Below are 23,394 nucleotides of genomic sequence, written 5' to 3' on the forward strand. Positions count from 1 at the left end.
AAATGTTGGTTTCAAATGTTAGTGCCAGAAGAAAAAACTTGGGACTGATCTATAGACAATGTGAAACATGTATTGTTCTCTGATGAGTCCACCTTCATTGTCTTTCCAACATCCAAGAGAGTTACAGTGTGGAGAAGCCCCAAAGAAACATTCCACTCAGACTATTGCAAGCCCAGAGTAAAACATGGGGGTGGATTAATGATGGTTTGGGCTGCAATATAATAGCATTCCCTAAGTCCAATACTTGTACTAGATGGGCCAAGGACTACCAAAACATTCTGGAGACCCATGTGCATCCAATGGTTCAAACGTTCTATCCTGAAGGTTAGTAATTTTCTCATGTTTGAAATACTGAATAAATGCAATAAAATACATACTAAATAATACCAGAACTGATTTATGGTGTTTTTCATAGTGTTCCCACATAAGAGGATGCTATCCATGTAGTTAATGGACAGAGATTTAGTTGTTCTCCGTCACAAAGTTTCCTCTCACCTGGATGAGTTTAAGTAGGACCTCTCCTTCATTCTTGGAGTTGCTTTTGGTCAAGTTCACATACTTCGGAACAAAAATCATGCAGTCCGAACTCAGCAAAAGAGTTATATTTAAGACTTTTTAAGACCCTTTTAATACCCCAAAGAATAAATTAAGACCAATTGACAGTACCAAATGTGAAAAAAAAGTAAAATAAATACCATTCTTGGCACTCTTCACTGTACAGAATATTGCGCTGCTGCTAAACAGAACAAAATAGCTGAAATTGGCCAGATGACTGGCCAAAATTGGCCAAATATTATCCAATTCAAGTCCCAGGTTAATCAATTGGTGCATATCTGCTAATATACAGGTTGAAGTAGTGATCATAAGCTATTATAGAGCAAAATCCCTGCAAACTTTGTTGCATAAGTAAAATCACTGCAAACGCAGCTTACATAAGTGAAATTCCACACGTGTAAGTTTTATTAAGTTCCTTTTTTTAAGACCTACTTTGTTCTAGGTGACTAACAGATGAAGCGATTTGAAGATTTCAAATCCCCCTAGACCCAATATTTGTGTAAGATGGGTCAAGGACTACCAAACCATTCTGGAGGACCATGTCCACCCAATGGTTCAAACATTCCATCCTGAAGGCTGTCAGTAATTTTCTCATGTTTGAAATACTGGATAAATGCATTTAAATACATCTAAAACAATACCAGAACTGATTTATGGTGTTTTTCATAGTGTTGCCACATAAGACTATGCTTATCCATCTAATGGGCAGAGATTTAGTGGTTCTCCATCACGAAGCTTCCTCTCACCTGGATGAGTTTAGGCAAGACCTCTCCTCCATTCTTGGAGTTGCTCGTGGTCGAGTTCACATACTTCTTCTCCAGGAAGAAGTTGACGAGCCACGTGATGAAGGCCACGCGAGGAGCCAGATACTGATCCCTAGTGCAGTATGTGCTCTCATTGTTACGAGTCACTGGAACATACAAGGGCTTTGGTCTGTGAATGGGAAGATCTAAAAGAGAAAGTAAAGGAAAAATAAGAAATAACAACAGGAGGTCTTATTAAAGGGTATATACTTAAATCAGAGAGATATTCAAAGGTTTTTAAGACATTTTTTAAGACTCGTTTGATACATTTTAAGACCTCATTGCTAGGGCTATGACGATATCTATTTTTTTTGCTGGGCGATATATTGCACCCAAATTAATTGCTATAAATGATATTACAGTAATTTTATAACTTATATCACTAATACAAAATAATACATTTTTAACATTATTTATTAACATAATAGTGTAATAATTCAGGTACACGGAATGTTTCAAAGAACATTTTAATTTAAAGAATATTTAGGTTTGAAATTGAAACAAAAAAAAATTCTTAAAACAAATAATTAATAATAAACAGTAAATGTAAACAAAAAAAGTCTAAACTACACTTTTAATGCATCTCAGGTGCCATTTTTTTGGCCAATTCCAAGATAGAACTGTTTGTTCAATGTTTGCAGCCTATTTTTTTTAATTCTCTTTTTTCAAGTTTTTTTAACAGCAACATCTTTTTAGCTAAATAATGGTACCTGTCTGTGAGTGTGTGCCATTTCACACTATCACAATTATATTTGCACTGGCAGATAAATACATCCATTACAGTTAACTGTAACTGGAATACCCTCTTGAAAAAAACCGGTAGGGTGGTTATGTTTTAGGTGTGATCTAAGTAAACACGAGTCAGTGGATTCACGTCTTGTCTTCTTAACTGCCACTATCCACTCTCTCTCTCGCAAGCACTCTATCTCTGTGTGTGTGTGTGTGTGTGTGTGCGCATGCTTGGAGATGCTGCATAAGCCCCACCTTCCACGGAAAGCAGAATGCAATGCGTTCAACAATAAACTTAGCTTGTTATATTATGTAGACTAGTCATCATCATCTTAAATTTCTTTATACAATACATAGCATCTGCAAAATTAACCACCCTCATTTTCATATATCGCTCAATAAGACAATATATTGACTATCACGACAGGCTGACTTTAGGTTTCATCACCACTTTAGGTTTCAACTAGTAACATTGCCGACATTTAAACTTGAACAAAATTTATCAGCTTGTTAGAAACTAATCCTAAACTAAACTGTTACACATACACTGAAAAACAATGCAAATCCAGTAGGTGGTGCCCATAACAGCAGGAATAACATTGTTCATTTGGCTGCTGCAGTAAACAAAGCAGCAATGTCAAATCTAGCAGGATTTCATAAACTGGATTTCAACATAAGCACCCCAAATTAAATTCAGGCAAACTTTAGCATACAGATGCCAAATTGAATGACTTGTTAAACAGCATTTAAGGTTTTTAATACTTTTTAATACCATGTGGACACCCTGCATTAACTGATATCAACAAGGGCTGTTCAATTAGCAAGCCAAATAATAAATTGCAAATCTTGATCAGAAAATTGGTCAAAATGGTGTCTCTTTACACAGATTCAAGAATTGTAAAACACCTCTGTCGCCATTGGCTTGCATGGTTCGGGACTTGTGGAGCTGCGCATCAGTGAACTTTCTCTTTAGTTTTTGGACTTTCAGCAGTGAAAATTAAACCACACTGAACTTAACTTAACTGAACTTAAACTCTGAATACTGGACTGACACAGTTTCGATTTAGCAGAACTTCTATGTTAAGCTGCTTTGACAGAAACTTGTAAAAGTGCTATAGAAATAAAGACGAATTGAAATTAAGACAGGCTCCTGAAATCTTGTTTAGACCAAACAGTTTTTGCTCACAAACCCACCTAACTGTGGCTTGTAAAGGTTGGTATGTTTTGAGAAAGTGGGGAAGAGGTGAGGCAGGTAGTATTTCTTGAAGAGGGAAAAGAGAAATCTGAAGCCTGTGTCCTGGTTCTCTTTGTTTTTCCAGTCCAAGCTGGATGCCTGCAGGGGGAGAAAAAGAAACCAGGGGAATAGATTACATCACAGAAATCCATTCATGAGCAGCAGGCAGAAAGCAGGCCAGACGCAGCTGGAAAACTCACCTGGAGAACTATGACCTTCAGCACGATCTGCAGGACAGAGCAGGTGTGGTCGTCCGCCACCTTCTCTCCAGGAACTGCAGGCACCAGCGGAGTGATCTCCTCTGGCACAATCTTAGCTACAACAATGCAAAGACTGAATGTTGATATACGCAGACATCTGGATCATTTGAAATGTATGTGTTACGAAGCATATGATGGATTTGTAAAATGTCAAAATAAATATAAATTTTTATAAATAAAAAAAGGCAGTCTATGTATGTTACGTGCCAGCAGATTTTTGTTTATTTCTTGTTTTTTGGGTCTCATTGTGTTTTTTTTTTTTTTTTTTTTTTTTTACCACCCTAGTTCACTTCGTTGTTTGTTTACTTCAGTCCCTGGTTGGCTGTTTTACTTTTCACTGCTGCAACCAACCCCGTCACTGCTTCATCCTGATTGGTGCCTGCTCTACAACTCGGTACCGTTTTGAACCAATCCCCTCATGCCAGCTCTCCTTTAAAAACTCTTCATTGCAGCAGTTTGACTTTGCCTTCGGCTTGTTTTGTTTGCTTGGTATTCTAATAGTTTTAATGTCTCTGTTTGATTAGATTTTTTTATTTTTTTTTGTTGTTTAATTGTTTATTTAATTTACACTGTGTTGATGTTGATTGACTTTTGTTACCCTCATGTTTATCATTGAGGTTGGAAAGGCTGGTAGGCAAGTAAGTCACATGACATACATTTCAATATGTAGACTTCTAACTTTCAACAGATACATTAGCTAAGCGGGTGTGTGCAATCCTAGTATTTTTGGCTAAGTTGTTAATGTAGATTAAGTAGGACATCATTGACGTTAAAGGTTTATTAGGGCCCAGCACTGAAGGTTCTTATTCTTCCGGCTTTTTCTTGGCTCAAGGATTCAAATGCACCGTATGACATCATTTTCCATCATGTAATTTTCGCTATTTCGAATTTTTCACAAAACCTATTTGAACAAACTTTCATTTGGCCGTTTGTCCAATTTTCACCAAAATTGAATCACATTTTCTACAGAAAATGCTGAACAAAAGTTATTGAATTCAAGTTGATTAGATAAACCATTTTCAATTAATTTGTGAAAAAATTTAATGAAGAAGTTGCGAAAATGGACTTGAATTTCTCCGTAACACCATTGGTGTGTGTCATCACAACCAATGTATTAAGTTTGCTGCAGTGTTTCGGCGCACTGCCCCCAAATGGTCCAGAGATACAAAAATGTTTTTTTTTGCTAATAACTTCTAAACCCTTTGTCTATAATTCATTAAATTTGTCTCTTTACATCCGGCACAGCATGCCGAATCGAATGATGTCAGATTTTTTAGCCATCAGCCATTTTGAATAATGACAAAAATTGCTATAATTTATGAACGCATTTGCGAATTGTTATGAAACATGGTATGTGTTTTCGAGACTGTGCCCTAAAGGGGCTCAAAAGTTTCATCACAGAATCACCTTTTAGTCAAACGTTATAACAATATTTTTAAAAGTGCTAATATCGACTAATTTTGCCTATTGTTATGATACTTGTCTTGCTATTTTCCTTGGGTTGTCCTGAGAATATCGATACTAATTATGCCTTAATTAACTAAATTAATAAACTAAATTAAACTAAATTAAATAAAAGTCATTCATTATTTTTTTTTTTATTTTTTTTTTGGCTTAGTCCCTTTATTAATCTGGGACTAAACTTATCCAGCATATATTTTACACAGCGGATGCCCTTCCAGCTGCAACCCATCACTGGGAAACATCCATACATACTCATTCACACACGCACACTACGGACAATGTAGCCTACCCAATTAAATTTTTTTTGGCCTTGTCGGGGAAACCAGAGCACCCAGAGCACTCCAGAAAGCATTAACAGAAATGCCAATTGACCCAGCGGGGGGCTCGAACCAGCAGCCTTCTAGCTGTGAGGTGATTGTGCTACCATCTGCGCCACCATGCTGCCCCAGCCTCAAGTCAAAAACCTACTTTTTCGAACTTCTCACACATAGAGATCAGATCTTCTTTAGACCATGCTGACAAAAAGTTATGGAATTTGAGGTCTAATGGTTTTTGTTTACTGCACTGACAAATGTGCTGGTATGATGCCAAACTACATCTGAGGCTGTATCTCTGCGATACTTAAAGATAATGACATAATATTATGGAATTTTCCAGTTGCTTTGTACCTTGTTGCCATGTGGTTGTTAATGATGTGGCCGCTAGGCTGCTTGGCCCCAATAATTGCTGCTTGCAGCTATATTTTAAAACATCTTTATCAGATTAGTTGGATATTAGGAAGGCTGTTTTGGTTTTGACTGGTTCTTTTCTTTAGCCCACCCATAGTACCTTCCAGCTAAATTTAATTGTTTATAGTTTCTAAAATTGTTAATATTGTAAATAACTCACTCACTGTTTCACCATTACCACCTGTAAATAAACAACTATTAATTGTACACAAGTTATTGTTATCTGTTCTTACTTTGAGGTACAATTTTCTTTGAGTTTCTGTCCTCAATCCAAGTGTGCAACCCCACTTCCCTAGACTGCCCAGGGGTTGTAACAATGAAGATTACAGTGTTCAGTTGTGCATTCTAAAACTCACACATTTGTAATGCATTTTAGTCGCTGACATTATTATCAGCAGATAAGATGCAAAAACTTTAAATGGAATGGATGGCTGCTTCTCACTCAGGGCTGTCTATGCTAATGAGGGAGAGATCATCACTAATAGTTAAGACTTTCTCTGATGACATGTACTAAAGGACAATGTTAATCAAAGTATTTATGCTGATTGTTTCTAATAAGTATAAAGTGTGATTATTAAAAAAAAATTGTTTATTAGTTTTTACCATTAGAGGTTGGCTATATTCACACACTGTTGCCCCACAACCGTGTTCAAACCCCTTATGAAAGTAATTTTTGCATAATACTATGCCTTTAAAATGTGCCACTGCTTTAATAATAGGAAATGGCAGAACAACCTTCAGTGTGAACAGTCTTTGCATTTCACTAATGAAATCTATTCAAACATAAAGCATGTCAGCGCTGACAGAGAAGAATATTCACTGATTTCAAACACATCGGTAATGCTTGAAATGAACGGGTCATTACTAGTTCAAGGGCATCAATAAAATCTATTCTGAGAGGAAACATCAAGGGAAATCATTCATTTTAGCATTTAACAGACTCTGACCTATTTTATTTCAGGATGCTGTGCTGCCATTTGATTATTATACTCTCTTACCAGATTTAAAGTGCCTTTGTGCCATTAATGGCAATCATTAAAAATTACATTCCTAGACAGAAACATAGTAGATGTGAGAAATAAAATGAATGAAGGGTACATTAGCGAGCACTGTACAAGTGGGTTATTAAGTACTTCAGGCAAGGCAGGGAAGGTATCAGGGGTTTTAATGCATTAGGAATTAAGATCTTAAATCAAGATCAATGTTTAGGTCTGGACTGTTTTTTGTTTATAGCTGAACTTCACTAAAATTATTTGTTGTTCAACTGCCATTTACAAGCTTTCTGTCATGAACACTCTCAGGATTTAGTATGTCATTGAATATGTTTATGACAATGTTGATGTATTTGGTCTTGGCGGTATAAGTCTGCTACACTGCTGCTGATTGATTATTATGGCAAAGTAAGTACTGCTACTGTCAGTATATACACTTAAGAGACACTTTATTAAGTACACCTTACTAGTACCGGGTTGGACCCCCTTTTGCCTTCAGAATCCTTCGTGGCATAGATTCAACAAGGTGGAAATATTCCTCGGAAATTTTGATCTATTTTGACATGATAGCATCAAGCAGTTGCTGCAGATTTGTGGGCTGCACATCCATGAAGCGAATCTTGCGCTTTATGACAAGCGAATGATTCACGCTTTATGAAATGGCGCGTTATCCTGCTGGAAGTAGCCTTCAGAAGATAAACTGTGGTCATAGAGGGATGGAAATGGTCAGCAACAATACTCAGGTAGGCTGTGGTGTTGAAACTATGCTCAATTGGTACTAATGAGCACAAAGAGTGCCAAGAAAATATCCCCCACACCATTATACCACCACTACTACCCTGAACCATTGATACAAGGCTGGATGGAACCATGATTTCATGTTGTTGATGCCAAATTTGAACCTTACCATCAAATGTCGCAATAAGTTGGAGGGGATGACGCGAGTGAAATTGGACAAACTTAGGAGGCATGTGTCCAAAAAGTTTGATAACCCGACTTAAATCATCTTTTTTTTCCCATTCTGATGCTCAGTTTAAACTGCAGCAGATTGTCTTGACTGTTTACATGCCTAAATGCAATGAGTTGCTGCCATGTGACTGGCTGATTAAAAATCTGTGTTAACGAGTAGTTGGACAGGTGTACCTAATGAAGTGACACAGACATGCCATCTGAGAATATAACACCCTGCAGCTGCAAACATATTATGACTTAACATCCGTAGCAGATCTAAACACAAGTGGAGCTGGGGTGGAGGAGGGTCTTCGAAAACGCACCGCAGCTTAAAAAGCATTGAATGACGTGGAGCTTAAGAGGAGCAGGCTCATTGGCTGCTGAGGTGACAGCAACCAATCTCCTGCGCCCTGTAGTTTATGACGCAGGAGCAGATTAGGTGACTTTTCAGCCTACGCACACATAGTTTAATGCCAGACATTTCAATTATGAAAAAAAAAAAATGTTGTTTTGACTTGATTTAAAGAGGGATTTGACAGATATGGGTTGCAGCTGGAAGGGCATCCGCTGCGCAAAACATGTGCTGGATAAGTTGGCGGTTCATTCTGCTGTGGCGACCCCAGATTAATAAAGGGACTAAGCCAAACAGAAAATTAATGAATTAATAAATACAGAGGTGTGACAGGTCGCAGAAGCAGCTTTATGAAGATCAAAGAAACATTTTCTACAATTTACTAAATGTGTCACTTCTTATGTAATTGCTCAGACAACTGCTGAATGCGTTTATGAACAGCTTGTAAACAATACATTTACCTTAAGTATAAGTATCTGGCCTGATCTCACAAGGAAGCTTAAGTATTTTACGTTTTATCAGTTTAGTGGCTCATTCGTACAATCATATGAAAATGTATGATTTTAAAAAAGGACGCGTAGCACCAAACCCCACCCCTAAACCCAACTGTCACTGTCAAAGTGCTATAGAAATAAAAATGAACTGAAAAAGTTTATAGATTGATATAAACTGTTTTCAAATGAAGCCTGAAAGAGTTGTCTAAGTCATCTGATACATGAATATCCTGTTTCAATTTTTACTTCTACCAATTGTACTTAAAGTTCTAAAATGATTAAGGTTGTGTTAACATCTGTGAAGACTATCCAAATAAACACAACATTTTAAACTTTTGTGGATATTTTTTGTCAATAACCCAAAAAGCCAATGAATAAAAAAACAACAAAAAAACAAAAAAAAAACATGTTTTTTTTTTTTTTTTTGTCTAGGTAATAAGGCATAAAATAAAGAATCAAAAACAAAAAACTTATTAAAAACTTTAAAATATTAAACTGTTATGCTGATTAAAAATGAACTGGATTTAATCTGGATAACTTTTGTAAATTATTTATTATTTACAAAGATGGCAGTCAATGATTATACTGCTAGTCTGAAAGTCTACTTTAAGCTGCTACTCTGAATGAAATGGCAAACAAAGTTTGAGGAGTACAGTAAAAGTACAATAGACAGCTGACATAGACAAAATGATAGCACTTTGGCAAAGACATGAATCCCTTTACAATTCAACATCAATGACATACCAGCCTAAGTGAAAGGAGCTGACCTTCAGCCATTAATGCATTGAATATAACATATAGGCCAAGCTTTTCCTTCCACACAATTCATTTAAACTGAATGCTCATGTTGACCAGTTAACAGGCAACCAAGTAGGTTAAACGGAAAGCTTTTTTTTATTATTATCATAAGATGTTTACTACTAAGCATAAAAATTTAACAGTCTTACTTACTACATGACCTAACAAAAGCCTTGTCGTCAATCTTAGTTGTAAGAGCAAGAAATAATAACTTGACTTCTAGTTGATCATTTGGAAAAGTGTCAGAAGGTCGATTCAACTGATGAATCATCTGTAGAACTGCATTAAAATCATCACAAATACAGCAGAAGACCTACTGGAACCCACACGGACCCAAGATTCTCACAGAAATCAGTTTGGTGAAGGAAAAATCGTAGTTTGGGTAGTAAGGGGTTGTGTGTGAGATCTGCAGAGTGGATGGCAACATCAACAGCCTGAGGTATCAAGACATTTGTGCTGCCCATTACATTATAAACCACAGGAGAGGGCAAATTCTTCAGCAGGATAGCGCTCCTTTATATATTTCAGCATCCACATCAAAGTTCCTGAAAGCAAAGAAGGTCAAGGTGGTCCAGGATTGGAGAGCCCAGCCACTAGACATGAACATTATTTAGCATGTCTGGGGTAAGATGAAGTAGGAGGCATTGAAGATGAATCCAAAGAATCTTGATGGATTCTGGGAGTCCTGCAAGAACGCTTTCTTTGCCATTCCAGATGACTTTATTAATAAGTTGTTTGAGTTACTGCAGAGATGTATGGATGCAGTTCTCCAAGCTCATTGCAGTAATACACAATATTAGGGTTGGGCTGATAGACAATGCCATTGTTCCTCGCCAAAGGTCAATAGATAACATGAAGCTGTGCCAGAATCGCCGATCCTTCGACCGCCTCTGTCGCAAACCCACTCGCAAAAAATACACACTTAAGCCTTATTTACACTAACACATCTTAGTTTTAATATAGCATTTTCTCTGTCCACTGAAAACGCACATCACATGACCACCATAGACTGTAAAATATATGGACGAAGTATCCGTGACGTCACCCATAGGTTTCTGAAGAGCGCAAAAGTAGCTACAAGTAGGCACGGACAACCGTCGCCATTTTGCTCGCGCGTCATCGCACTCACGGCAGGATACCAAACAAAGGCAAAGAGGCGGAGAGTGAGCAGAGCTACAGACACCTGCTGGCATTTTGCTTGGATCTGGCTCAGACACACTTTACTTTAGGAAAACCGTAATACTTTACCACCTGCAACTCGCTTGTATTCTGACCACATATGCTTGGCTGTACACTATATCAATAAAGTGTTTAGTCTTTTAAAAATACTGCTGTAATACATTGAGCCACTTAGTATTGTTCTTAAGATGTTTTCCTACAGGAGGAAAATGCGAATTACTTCCAAACACTTCAGATATAGTCTGTGTTAGTAAATACAAGACTATTGATGAAATCTAGCATAACTCTGTATGCTAACACTTCAGATGACTGTTCTACAGTCCACATCTAATCAATCTGTCAGATTCTGCAGTGCATTACAGCTCTAAAGAACATTATAAATGATAAATGATCTTAAATAAAACAAATGCATTTATAGAGATGGTATATAAGTATATAACTTTACTCACATGGGAAACGGAGGCCAAGTGAATGGTTTGTGAGCACAATTAAGTGCACAGAGCATCTATATCATCTGATAATTGTAGGAAATAATCCCAAAAGGCAACTGACTGTGTAAAGCCACATAAAACAAGACAAAAATATGACGACTATGCCGAAATCAGAGGCTAATGTGCCAGAGTCAGCTGAGGTGTCGTGACGGGGACAGCGAGACCTAGCTGTCAATCAAGTGGCCACGCCCTTATTTATGCAAACTCAATATAACCTAATATAAAAGAAACGGATGAGGTATAAAAAAATGCACCCCCTTACAGTTGTCATGAAGGGTAATATTAGCTATATGAACCAAAATCACTCTTTGTACCAGGCTTTGTACCAGGCTGTAAACACCTTTTTTTCTGCTGTAAAGTTGGCCATTCTAACAGTGGGCTAAATTGAAATTTGCTCTATTATAGAGCCAGGACTACCGGATTTATGATGAATTGTAGTTTCAGTTACTTCCGCATTGGCCTCCCGAGGGAGAGCGGGAGGTTGCCGCTTGGTGACCACACACACACACAGCCACACACACTGTCATAAGCTCGTCTGAGCTCCAGAGAGCACTGCACATCGGATAATTTATCAAGGATGTACTGCTGGATCATGTCTCACTATAGTTGTTGAACAGGATATTTAATTCATTGTGTCCCTATTCAAATACTCTTCGGTTTTTTAAATCTATTAGGTACGATGTCACAGCTTCAATCTTTTACTTTCACACTTGTACATAGTAATTTTAGTGAAAACCTCAAATACTGTTGGTTGTGCACCTTTTTTACCGACCAACTTTGTCGACTCCATTATAACAACACAAATCACTCTGCCTATTCATGCCAGAGTCCCGTTGAAAAAGTGAATGACAGGTGGTAATGTGTGTGTAACTTATCTGTATTTATTTATGATTTGTTTATGAGTAAAACAAAGACCATGCTGGTCAGGTAGTTGAAACAGTAGGCTACAAATAATTTATTCATTATGAATGAATGAATTATTCATAAATATGTTATTCATCGTCTAACGCAATGTTTCACATTAGACATTGTACGATGCCAAATTGGTCGACATCGCCCAACCCTGCCCAATATTAATTCTTTTTCCACTGCACCATGACTTTATATTCTATACTGTACATTACTTCTGTTAAGTGACAAGACTCTTGTCTAAACAAAGTCAGACCTAAATGTCCTATTAAATCATTAAAAATCAAGATAAAATCATGCTGTTGTTTTTTGGTAAAATAAGCATAATCTAGAGGCCTTTGTCTTTCATATAAGCCACTTTTTATACCAAATGATTAACTAGAAGTCACATTTATTTGTTATTCCTAAAACTTGGATAGGTGACAAGAGTTTTGTCAGGTAGTGTGTTTGTTTGACTGTTTTATTTAGGGGCTGTTTACATGATGTTTTCGGCCACAAAAAAAAGTAATAATAATTCTTACATTACTAATGCTTTCCTTCTTAGACTTTACACACCTGAAACTTGCCTACAGCACTTATTCATTGTTGCTCTTATAGTTGTGTAAATTGCTTCCTTGTCCTCATTTGTAAGTCGCTTTGTATAAAAGCACCTGCTAAATGACTAAATGTAATATAAACAAGGGTGTTTTTGCGACTGGACACACGTAAATAGTTACAATGTGAAGGTTTAAGAAGATGTCGAAAACATGTAGAAACTTAGATTTGGGTGAACTACCCCTTAAAACAGTTGTTGCTGCTACTGACATTTATCTGCTAATAAAATGTATTGCATAAAATAAGAACATAGTATGACATGATTAACCCTTGTGGGTTGTTGGGGATGTTTTCATCCACTTTAAGGTGATTTTGAGTCTTAATTTGACCACAACTTTCTCTGTGTTTTTCAGCAAACTGAAAGATTTTCGGTGACTAATCTTATTTTGAAACATATTTTAGGAAAATGGTTTGGAATTTTTAAAAAACTCAACAATACATTCTGGGTAAATTGAATACCTTTTCATTGTCGGTGGTTGTTTTTGCCACATTGACTTCCATTATATAAGTGTTAAAGAGAGGTGTGCACACTTATCTTAAAATGTTTGTGTTAATAAAAAAAAAATAAGCACCTCAGCTCTCAAAACATAGTAAACATAGTAAGAGTATTCATCCACACATCCTATAATTTGCTGTTTTACTCCACAGAACTCCATATCAAAAGCCATAAAACTTTTTTGCAAAAGCCTTTCTAAAGGGTTAATGGTGTCAACTGATGATCAAAAGTACAAATGACAAGAAGAGGGACAACCACCACCAATCAAAAACGAATGAGCATTTGGTGTCATGGCTTTGCAATCAAAAAATGTGACTATAATAGAAGTCAATGAGGTAAAAACAGCCTGAACATGACAAAAAGGTAGTCAATTTGAACAATACACAAGGGTAAAAGTATTGTTTGTTACCATCGGGTGGGTTGGAGAAGGGGTTGTATATGATGGTGTCCAGTGTGCAGGGTCCTCTAGATGAGGGTACAGCAGGGAATCCTGGGATCAGACAGGCGAAGATGAGAAGCTGCTCTTCAGCACAGTGATTCTGTAAAGCCTGCAGCCAGAGCAGGAACAGACGCATGCCCTCACAGCGGATCTGCACACACAAACACATCTGCATTCACACTGTTCACTACAAAGTTCACCAAACACCTTTTGATTCTTTAACTCTCTTACCTTAAAAGAGTTTCCAGTGTGCAAAAGTTTTTTGAGTATAGAACCTGTAGAAGAAAAGATAATCTTCATTAAATTGAAGAAGTTGGGTTTTGATTTTATGAAATGACAATAAACAAGAGTTAACCACTTTACACTTGTAAGAATGTGAGAATCCATGATATATACAGTTGAAATCTGAATTATTAAACCCCCTTTACATTTTTTTTATTTTATTTTTTTCCCCAAAATTATGTTTAACAGAGCAAGGAAATTTTCACAGTATGTCTGATAATATTTTTTTTCTTCTGGAGAAAGTCTTATTTGTTTTTTTATTTGTTTTGTAAACATTTTAAGTTCAAAATTAATAGCCCTCTTTAAGCTATATTTTTTTCCCATAGCCTACAGAACAAGCCATCGTTATACAATAACTTGCCTAACTACCCTAGTAACCTAATTAACCTAGTTAAGCCTTTGCATGTCACTTTAAGATGTATAGAAGTGTCTTGAAAAATATCTAGTCAAATATTATGTACTGTCATCATGGCAAAGATAAAATAAATCAGTTATTAAAGATGAGTTATTAAAACTATTATGTTTAGAAATGTGCTAAAAAATCTTCTCTGTTAAATAGAAATCGGGGAAAAAATAAACATATTTTGTGTGTGTGTGTGTGTGTGTGTGTGTGTGTGTGAGGATAATGTAATACATACACATAAATAAAAACAAAAACTATACAAAAACAGATGATTTTTGCATATTTAAACTTATATATAATTTGTGTCATACACACATCCATTTTATATCTAAATATAAATAAACATATTTTCAAATATATGTATGCATGTGTGTATTTATCTACACAAAAATAGTCACAGTACACACACATTTAAAATCATGATTAATCTTTGCCCATTGCTTATTTTTATGCTTTTGTATATTACTAACTGCCATCTTAAATCTGTTTTATTAAAAAAAAAAAAAAAAAAAAGTTATATTCAGGATGGACAAGCTCTGGCTGTAATATTGAAATGCCAAATTACAATAAACAATTATAAAGAAAGAACTTCTAGAATTTATCAAGAAAGAATTATAAAGAACATTTCTTATTCCAAAAAAGAGAAGATAATTTGTTTGTTTATAAACCTTTAGAAATGCCTTTAAAGCAAAAATAAATGTTTTTATAAAAATGACACTTGGAAATTATATCATGATTACTTTTATTCCACAGCCATAGAGAACAAGCTTTAAAACAGTAGTCCATAATTAGCTTCATTCATTTGCAATGGTGTGCAGTATGTAGTTTCACTTTAATTTACAAACGTTTTGCTTTGTGGTGCGGCATCCTCAAGCTGGTCACACATTAAACACGAAGCAGAGCCACACCACGTTTAAAATCCTTTATCAATCTTTTATTCATTTATCCATTTTCTCTTCAGCTTAGTCCCTTTATTAATTAAGTGTCGCCACAGCGGAATGAACCGCCAACATGTCCAGCATATTTTTTACGCATTGGATGCCCTTCCAGCCACAACCCAACACTGGGAAACACCCATGCACACTCTTCACACACATACACTAATGGCTATTATTTTCACCTATATCACATGTACAACTTAACAAGCAACTTAACATAGAAGTTCCAGCAAATTGAAACCATGTCTGTCAGGTTTTCAGAGTTGAAGTTCAGTTTAGCTCTGTCTTGTCTGTAATTTAAATCTGTCTTGTCTGTCTTTCTGTTTGCCTTAAGTCTGTCTTGTCTGTAATTTAAGTATGTCTGCCTGTCTCCTTCTCTCTGCCTGTCTTTGCCTCGTCTGTAAGTCTGTCTCAATGTGCACGGCTTTAATTGAGGTTATCGCCTCCTTTGAGGGTCTTCCTGTATGCAAGACTGAAACCAGGAACGAAACGCATAATTTCATTTAGTAATTTGCATTTCAAACGAAGCCTCTCATTTGCATTTCTCATTTATTAACCTCCTGCTCTCACTCTCTCCGTAGCTAATTATTTTCTCAGAAAAAGTATTAAACCAGGTTACGGTGACTCTCCTGAACCCACTTTAACAGGCAGAACCCTCACAGACTGAATTATTAGAAATAATGCACAAAGCAATGGTGATACTGTAAGCAATATTTCAATGGCAACGAACCACGTCAGTGTAACGTGTGATTTGAACAACTCTTACCTATACTGTGATACTGCCATCGACTGTTGATTTTCTCAGGTAGAAGTTGCAGGATTTTCTGATGGGAAAGAAAAGACACACAGTGAGCACAAATAAAACAGCATAAACATTAAAAGCTTGGATAAAGGTGGTCATTTTACTTTGTATTTTCAATATAAAGACCAAAATATTAGGGATGCTCCGATCAGGATTTTTGCACCCGTACTGATTCCTTGTCATTGTTATCAGCCAATACCAAGTATCGATTCTGATGCTTTTATATAACTTTGCCATTACATAAGCACATTTTCCTTTTGTGTATGAGATCTCGCCTTACCTAAGAGACAGCGTTGCCAACCTAGCAACTTTGTCGCTATATTTATCAACTTTTCAAACCCGTTAAGCGACAAAAAAAAAAAAAAAAGACTAACGACAAATCTAGCGACTTCTTTTGTGTGTTACTGGAGATTTTCACAGACTGTCATTTGTCCATACTGTATCGTCCCTACTCTTCTCAACAAGCTACCGTCGACCCCTCCCCTGCCTTAGAGCACTGACAGGCGGCCCTGTCCTCGTACAGCAGTCTCTCCCACCTGCAGCCTGAGAGCAGATCACCTCTTTGCATACCAACGACAAACGATTTAGGAGTGAGAAGTATTTTTTTTATTGTACAGGCAAACCGATCTGCTTCTCCTTTATTTTAACCATTTAATTAGACCGTTTATTATTTTTGTTCACAATCACAGATGTTTTGTGACAGTTTCGGGACTTGTCTGAGTTTATTACGTCAGAGAGATTATTGCAAATTCACCACACATCTATAATGATATACTGTATTCAAACAGCAATAAACTTAGTTAAATTGGCAAGCATATACAAAGCGTAGTGCAAATATAAATACCCCTTTATTATAACCATATGCTGTTAAATTAACAGAAAAGCTAGAACCTGATGACGTCAGTGATATGCAAATTGACTTAAGACATAATCTAGCGACTTTTATCGACTTTGAGCAGACCTTAGTGCCTTTTCATTGAAAATAGTTGGCAACAGTCCTAAGAAATAAATTAAGGATGTTGCATACATGAAATGGTCAAAAGCAGCACAAACAAATAATGGATAAAACGCATAGAATTTTTTTAAAAGAAAAATAAAATAAATAATAAAATAAATAAAAATAAAACTTGGAAACATTGCTCACATGTTGTAGCACTGTGGTCGTATAATTTGGGTAGTAAATTGGTAAACTAACACTTGCGATCGGTTCATGAGATCGGCCTGATCATGGAGTACCAATAGAGTCATGAAATGTAATTATCGGCCGATCGATCGAAGCATCCCTACATAATAGCTTATATAGACCATTTTTAGGGGTGTAAACAAAAACAATGTTCCCAACGTATTTCCTGTTTCACATGTTTAATTTCTATCCACTTGTTAAGTGGTGACGTGTTGGTGACATATGTAATGCTGTTTCCGGGTCCAAGCCGCCACTTATTTGAGTTGAGAAATTATTTGTTTATGATCACTTTTAATTCATATCACACATTAAAGTTAATTTTATATAAAGTCATAGTGTACACAACAATCTCTGGGCTTGCTGCATCACAAATACCAAAATTTTAACAATTTATAAAAAAATGAATGACTTTCTGGCCATCGGTTATTAAGCATGGATTGCGATCGTGATTTTAAAAAGCTTTAAATCGATTTGTAAACGTTTATAATTAATTTACTTAGGGGTCTCCCCATACATTTGAATATAGCCCTTGGACCCGGAAGCCGCTTCGCGTGACGTCAAACTTAACAATCGGATAGCTTCTGAGAATCCTAAAAGAGTAACATATTGATACATAATGTTATGATAGCTGTTTTAACATTAAGTTATGTTTAAATTGCCACTTGTTACAGTTATGAAACAGTTTGATAACAAGCAGGAAATGTTCATGGGCTAATAACCACATTGCAATTGTCTATATTTGCCATATATTTACATACTTATGTGGCTACAAAGAATGTGTGAGTGGACAAACGTCACCACGCGTCACACCAGAGTGTTCCACGGTACCACACATAATAATCTAACACAATAAAAATATGACCAGCAGGAGGCAGTTATGTAACCTAATGTACATACTGACCTGAGACCAGGGCACACGGAGAGATTTACTCAAGTTTATAGAGCAAAGAAAATTAAATAGGCTAATCATGATTGTCTCATTAATCGTATCAAGTTTTATTTTTATGATGGTTTGTTCACTGAAAAATACATTTTTAAAATGTCGTGGATCAACTGAATTAGTTTTTGCTGTATTAGATGACATTATGACTGACTGTATACTATACAACAATGATAGTAATTCAATAATATAAATCAACAAAAGAAAAAAAAAATATTTTGTGATTCATTTTTGACACGCTGCTGTTAATAAGCTGCAATAAACTGAATAAGGAGACAATAAAAGAAACATGATGGGTCTAACTGATTCAACTCCCTCAACACACCTAATTAATTAAAAAAAAAAACGCAGTCAGGGTTAATTTAGTTGATTAATTTTTCATCAAAGAAAAAAATTGCCAGAAACAAACACACTTAAAGGGCACCTATTTTACCCCTTTTTGATGATTTAAGATAAGTCTCGTTTCTCCAGAATGTCTGTAAAGTTTCAGCTCAAAACACCCATCAGATTATTTATTATATCTTTATAAATGTTGGAAATTTAAGCTGTTAGGACATTTTAGCTGTTTTGGTAAAGCTTTTTTGATGGTCCATTTGTGTATTAGTAGACTGTCAGCTTAATATCTGTTCATACAGCTCCTTCAACAGATATTTAACTGACTATAAGAAACTATTCAAGTACATGTCAACTTACACTAACCCTAACCTCAACCCCAACCTAACAGTCTACTTAATCTAATGAGAATTAGTTAGCATGTAGATGCAATGTAACTTAAATTCAACAAATGGACCATTATAATAAATTGTGAGTGCCGTTTGTGTTGCCTGTGCCTTTAATTGTTGATATGATAATACGTATTACTATGGACACATAATAATATGCGCCTGTCAATCAATTTGGTGGGTGGGGAAACCACACTCTTACGCCACGTTGCAGTGGAACTCAAAATTGCAGGGATTTGGATCCGATTTTAATGTCAGGAAATTATAAAAAAGAGACTTATGGTTTCCATCACTCCAATATGACTGTGAACACACTAGACCTGCACACAGTTTTATCCAAACAGCTTACAAAAGTGAATTCATCATAGGTGCCCTTACTCCACCAGTCTGTAAACACTGCCATAATTGCCAAAACACACACATTCAATCTCACCAGTCTTTTTTTTTTACTTCTTTTTTTTTTTTCTTGTTTATAAAAAGGTTGCTGACAGGAAAGTATATTACTCAGCCGATTTTAGTAAGATATATATTTACAACAGTAATCAACGCACATACATTAGAGTGTAAAATTCAGGAAATATGGTAAAATTTTAAACTTTGTCGGGCAGAAATTTTAAATTTAAAAATTTAAAAACACGCATTAGATTGTAAACAATGACATTTAGAATACCCACACTGAAAATTCTGTCATAAATTGTTTCACTGGTGTTGTTTTATACACCTAAAGCTTCTGGTCATCCATAATTGAAGATATTTTTATTCAGTTCTGAGAGGTTAACACCCCTCCATTCACAGCCTCTGTACATTCCAACCTAGATATTGATATTGGCAAAATCCAATATCAGACAAACTCTATCAAGGATCAATGAAAGCCAGGTGTACAGCATGGAACAATATCAGGATGAGTAACAGAAGTTTTGGGTGAACAGAATCATTTCTGCCTTTAGTATGATAGGACAGGAAAAGAAGTGACAGGAAATCATTGCTACCCACACAGATGTTACTTGGGTGGGCCGCCCAGGTAAATTTACAGCTTAATTATATTTAGTGACTTTTTTTTTTTTTTTTAACCGCCCAATATACTGGTGGTTATGCACAATCTTTAGTCATTTGAGACAGCACACTTTATAACAGGAATCTCACAATATTCTATCTTGCTTTGACCAAAAAAAAAAAAAGAAAAGTTATTCATCTTTCATTTATATCCATTATTATATAGCTTATTTTTTCAGTGAATGACTGACTGCTTCCTCAAATGCACAAAATATAAGCAGTTGTCTTAGTTGTGTTTAATTTGATGGAATAACATGGCCATTCATTTTTCAGGCTATTAAATTAGAATTTATTAGAACATTAATATAAGAATTTATTTATTTATTTTAAATTATTAAATTAAATTACAACTTGTATTTTAACATTTATTTTGGCTTGAACAGTTTATTGATAACTAACCAAAGAACATTTACCTGAGCTCTGAAAAGTTTTGTATGTAGGCCTTTGGTAAAAAATGTAATATTAGAGCCATGGCTGTGTCGGTGACTAAAATGAAACTATTTCTCTTATCAGAAAACAATAAACACAATTATCCCAGGTGCAGCATTGTATTAGATATGATCAAATATGAACAAAACATAGAGAAAACACCTCAACCCTTTACAGGGAAACAGCCACCCGTGGGAGTCGAATTCTCCGCCTTTACTATTGAATAAAGCTCGGCTGCCCCCTACTGGTAATGTATTTCCTGAGTCAAGAGAGTTTCCCTGAGTGCTACGGCTAACCGCACCTGGTCAAGGCATTCTGCTCCATGAGATGCGCATTTCTAAAGGCACATCTGTAACCTAAACACCTGTGATCGATTAACTAGGCGAAAATCTTCTCTCTTTACCCGTTTCGTTCTGTATGCGCAAGACCTGTTAATACTCACACCGACAGTCTCATGTGCTCAGCAGAGCCACAGAGATGCAACTTTTTGGAATTTAAAAATTTGTCCAGCCGGGGTTTTCAAATCTCCTAAAATGCCCAGGATTCGGCTTTTGGTGTTGCTAACTTTTTACTTTAGCCTTAAATACTTTTGTTTGGCTTCACAGCTTAAAGTGCACAAGAGCCTCTCACTCAAACATTCATTCATTCATTTATTTTCTTTTTACCCTAATCCCTTTATATATCCGGGGTCACCACTGGAATGAACAGCCAACTTATCCAGCATGTTTTACACAGTGGATGCCCTTCCAGCTGCAACTCACCACTGGGAAACACCCATACACTCCCATTCACACACACACACACTATGGAAAATTTAGCTTACCCAATTCACCTATACAGCATGTTATTGGACTGTGGGGGAAACCACAGTACCCGGGGGAAGCCCACACCAACAGAGGGAGAACATGCAAACTCCACACAAAAATGCCAACAGACCCACATGAGGCTCAAACCAGTGATCTCCCAGTGCTTCCCACTGCACTACGGTGACGCCAGACAGAAACATAAAATATTAATTAATTCTTTAATGTAACGACTTCGAAAAACATTACAACATATTCAGAGAGGATGAAATAACTGCCTATGGCTGCAAAATATATATACACCATTAGAAATGGTTAATCAACGAATTTGACTTAATAATCATTTTTTTAAATAGTCTACACGTTTCAATTTTGTAATCATTATAATTTTTTGTCTGTTTTATTTATATTTATTGTTTTATTTTGTCATTTATTTCCATTCCTTTGCTGTATTTTTTATTATTCATTTCTAAAATGTTTTGGCATTCAAGTTTACTTTGAACCTGTAAAGCCTGGTTTATTCTCGAAGCGTCCACTAGTTCGATTGAGTGCGCACAGCGAATGTGATGTCATTGCAGAGTTTGCAGAGGTTTGCTTTGGGTGCACGTGACATGATTTTGGCCGGTGTATCGCATGATTTTTTTGAGACTCGAGTGAACAGTGTGCGCTGCGCCGCGTTTGATTTGAGTTGAATATGAATTACTTTGAAGGGATTTTGCCTGAAACAGTACAACCTGATGATCAATAATTCTTGGCTAGAAAATGGAATAGCCGTGAGAAAGGAGCTAAGTTTTTGTTAAAAGGTTTGGAAAAACCTGAGGGATAAGTTTGGTAAAGCCAAAAGAGACCATGGCAAAAGTGGAGACCCAGATACACAATTACAGAAATATGTTTTTCCACCAGTCATAGGTTATACACTGGTGTATATGTTACAATTTTGAATTTAAAGCAAACGAATAGTTACAAACTAAAATTAAGTAACAAATAAAGTATTTGATGACAGGAAAAGAATATTTGAACGGCACAAAATAATATTTGATCGGTTTACAATATACTGATGGCCTAGTTGTCTAGGCTGTATTGGTGAAAATGGTCAGGAATGTTGGACCATTATTGCCTTTTTAGCGTTAGTATATGACAGTAACTAGCCAGACAGTAATGTGTGAATTGTGGAGCGGGCTAAATCCAATAAAACATTCAGACATCAGTGTGCTTTTTTTTTTTTTGGTTCCTTTTATTCTTGCCAAAACAAAAAATATATTTGCAGAGCCACTCATGTTCTGTTGTCATTAATAATTTAATAAACTTTAATAGGTAAAACTGTCCGAGATATGAACAAAAGCAAGTGATGCATCAAAGTTTGATTTTTTTTTGAATGGTTATAAAAATCTTTATAATCATTAAAATATTTAGTAAAAACAATAAAAATAATTAATTAAAAAATAATTAATAATATAAATGATTAGGGATGTAACGGTATCAGAATTTCACGGTACGGTAATACCTCGCTATGAATGGCACAGTGCAGTATTTATTAAATAACTTAATAATATATAAATTTAATAATAAACTTAATAATGAATAAAATTATTGTTAAAAATTAAATGTTTTGTTTGCTGCATATATTTATTATTTACGTGAGTAAATGGTGTGTTTCAATCTGGCTACCACCGCAAGTATATTGGATACCTATGGAAAACACTGGAAATTAAGTTGGAGTGAGAGGGGGGATGGGATTGGGAAATGTCAGCAGTCACATTAACTAATAGGCCGATTGACCCAACAGTAAGAACTAACCTTCTAATAACATTTAGACTTCAGTTTAATGAATGAATCCCTTTTCTAGGGATATAAGGCTTTACAATAATAACTTATGACAATAACAACAATTACAATATGTTGTGTCATTGATTACCTTAGTACTGCACAACCCTTCTGACACCCTACAATCAGTGTCTATCAACAGACAGTTACACGTGTCCCTGTTGGGTACACACAAATAGATTAGGATTGACACTAATGCAACAGTAATGTCATCAGTGAAAGTGCATTACGTTTAATGCTATTATAAGACACCAAACAATGGCGATCTGGGATCAAGTCTGTCGCCACAAACACACGTCCACAACTGATGATTAAACCCACTCAAAGAGTGGCAGACATGACATTCTACCCTAGAGCATCACCATAATCTCAGGTGTTACAAGACAGCTGTCAGTCAAGCTGCCAACAGAGCGTCTCAACATGTCATTTTGGTTTATGTCCTGTGTTGATGTGGAACGTGACGACACATGAGTATGAGAGCATTCAAGCACCTTTGTATTGATCTTTAGCGTCTATCCGTTTGCGGAAGGACAGCAGTGGATTACAG

The 23,394-nt window shown here is 35.9% G+C and overlaps 1 protein-coding gene across 20 annotated transcripts in view; it reads right to left on the minus strand.

The window, feature by feature from the left end:
* The window catches only part of ralgapa2 (Ral GTPase activating protein catalytic subunit alpha 2), a 324,474-nt gene that overhangs the window by 197,327 nt on the left and 103,753 nt on the right, over positions 1-23,394 (minus strand). For all 20 annotated transcript variants that reach the window (XR_012393091.1, XR_012393092.1, XM_073927824.1 and 17 more), the window contains exons 4-9: positions 15,858-15,915; positions 13,700-13,743; positions 13,439-13,619; positions 3,522-3,637; positions 3,282-3,420; positions 1,302-1,504 (exon numbers count right to left, since the gene is read on the minus strand). Coding sequence is in view for 18 of the 20 variants with exons in the window: in XM_073927824.1 (XP_073783925.1) it covers positions 1,302-1,504; positions 3,282-3,420; positions 3,522-3,637; positions 13,439-13,619; positions 13,700-13,743; positions 15,858-15,915 (741 nt within the window). In the remaining 2 variants the exon portion in view is untranslated. The remainder of the gene's footprint in view (positions 1-1,301; positions 1,505-3,281; positions 3,421-3,521; positions 3,638-13,438; positions 13,620-13,699; positions 13,744-15,857; positions 15,916-23,394) is intronic.

Source organism: Danio rerio, chromosome 17, assembly GCF_049306965.1.
Source record: "Danio rerio strain Tuebingen ecotype United States chromosome 17, GRCz12tu, whole genome shotgun sequence".
Taxonomy (NCBI): domain Eukaryota; kingdom Metazoa; phylum Chordata; class Actinopteri; order Cypriniformes; family Danionidae; genus Danio; species Danio rerio.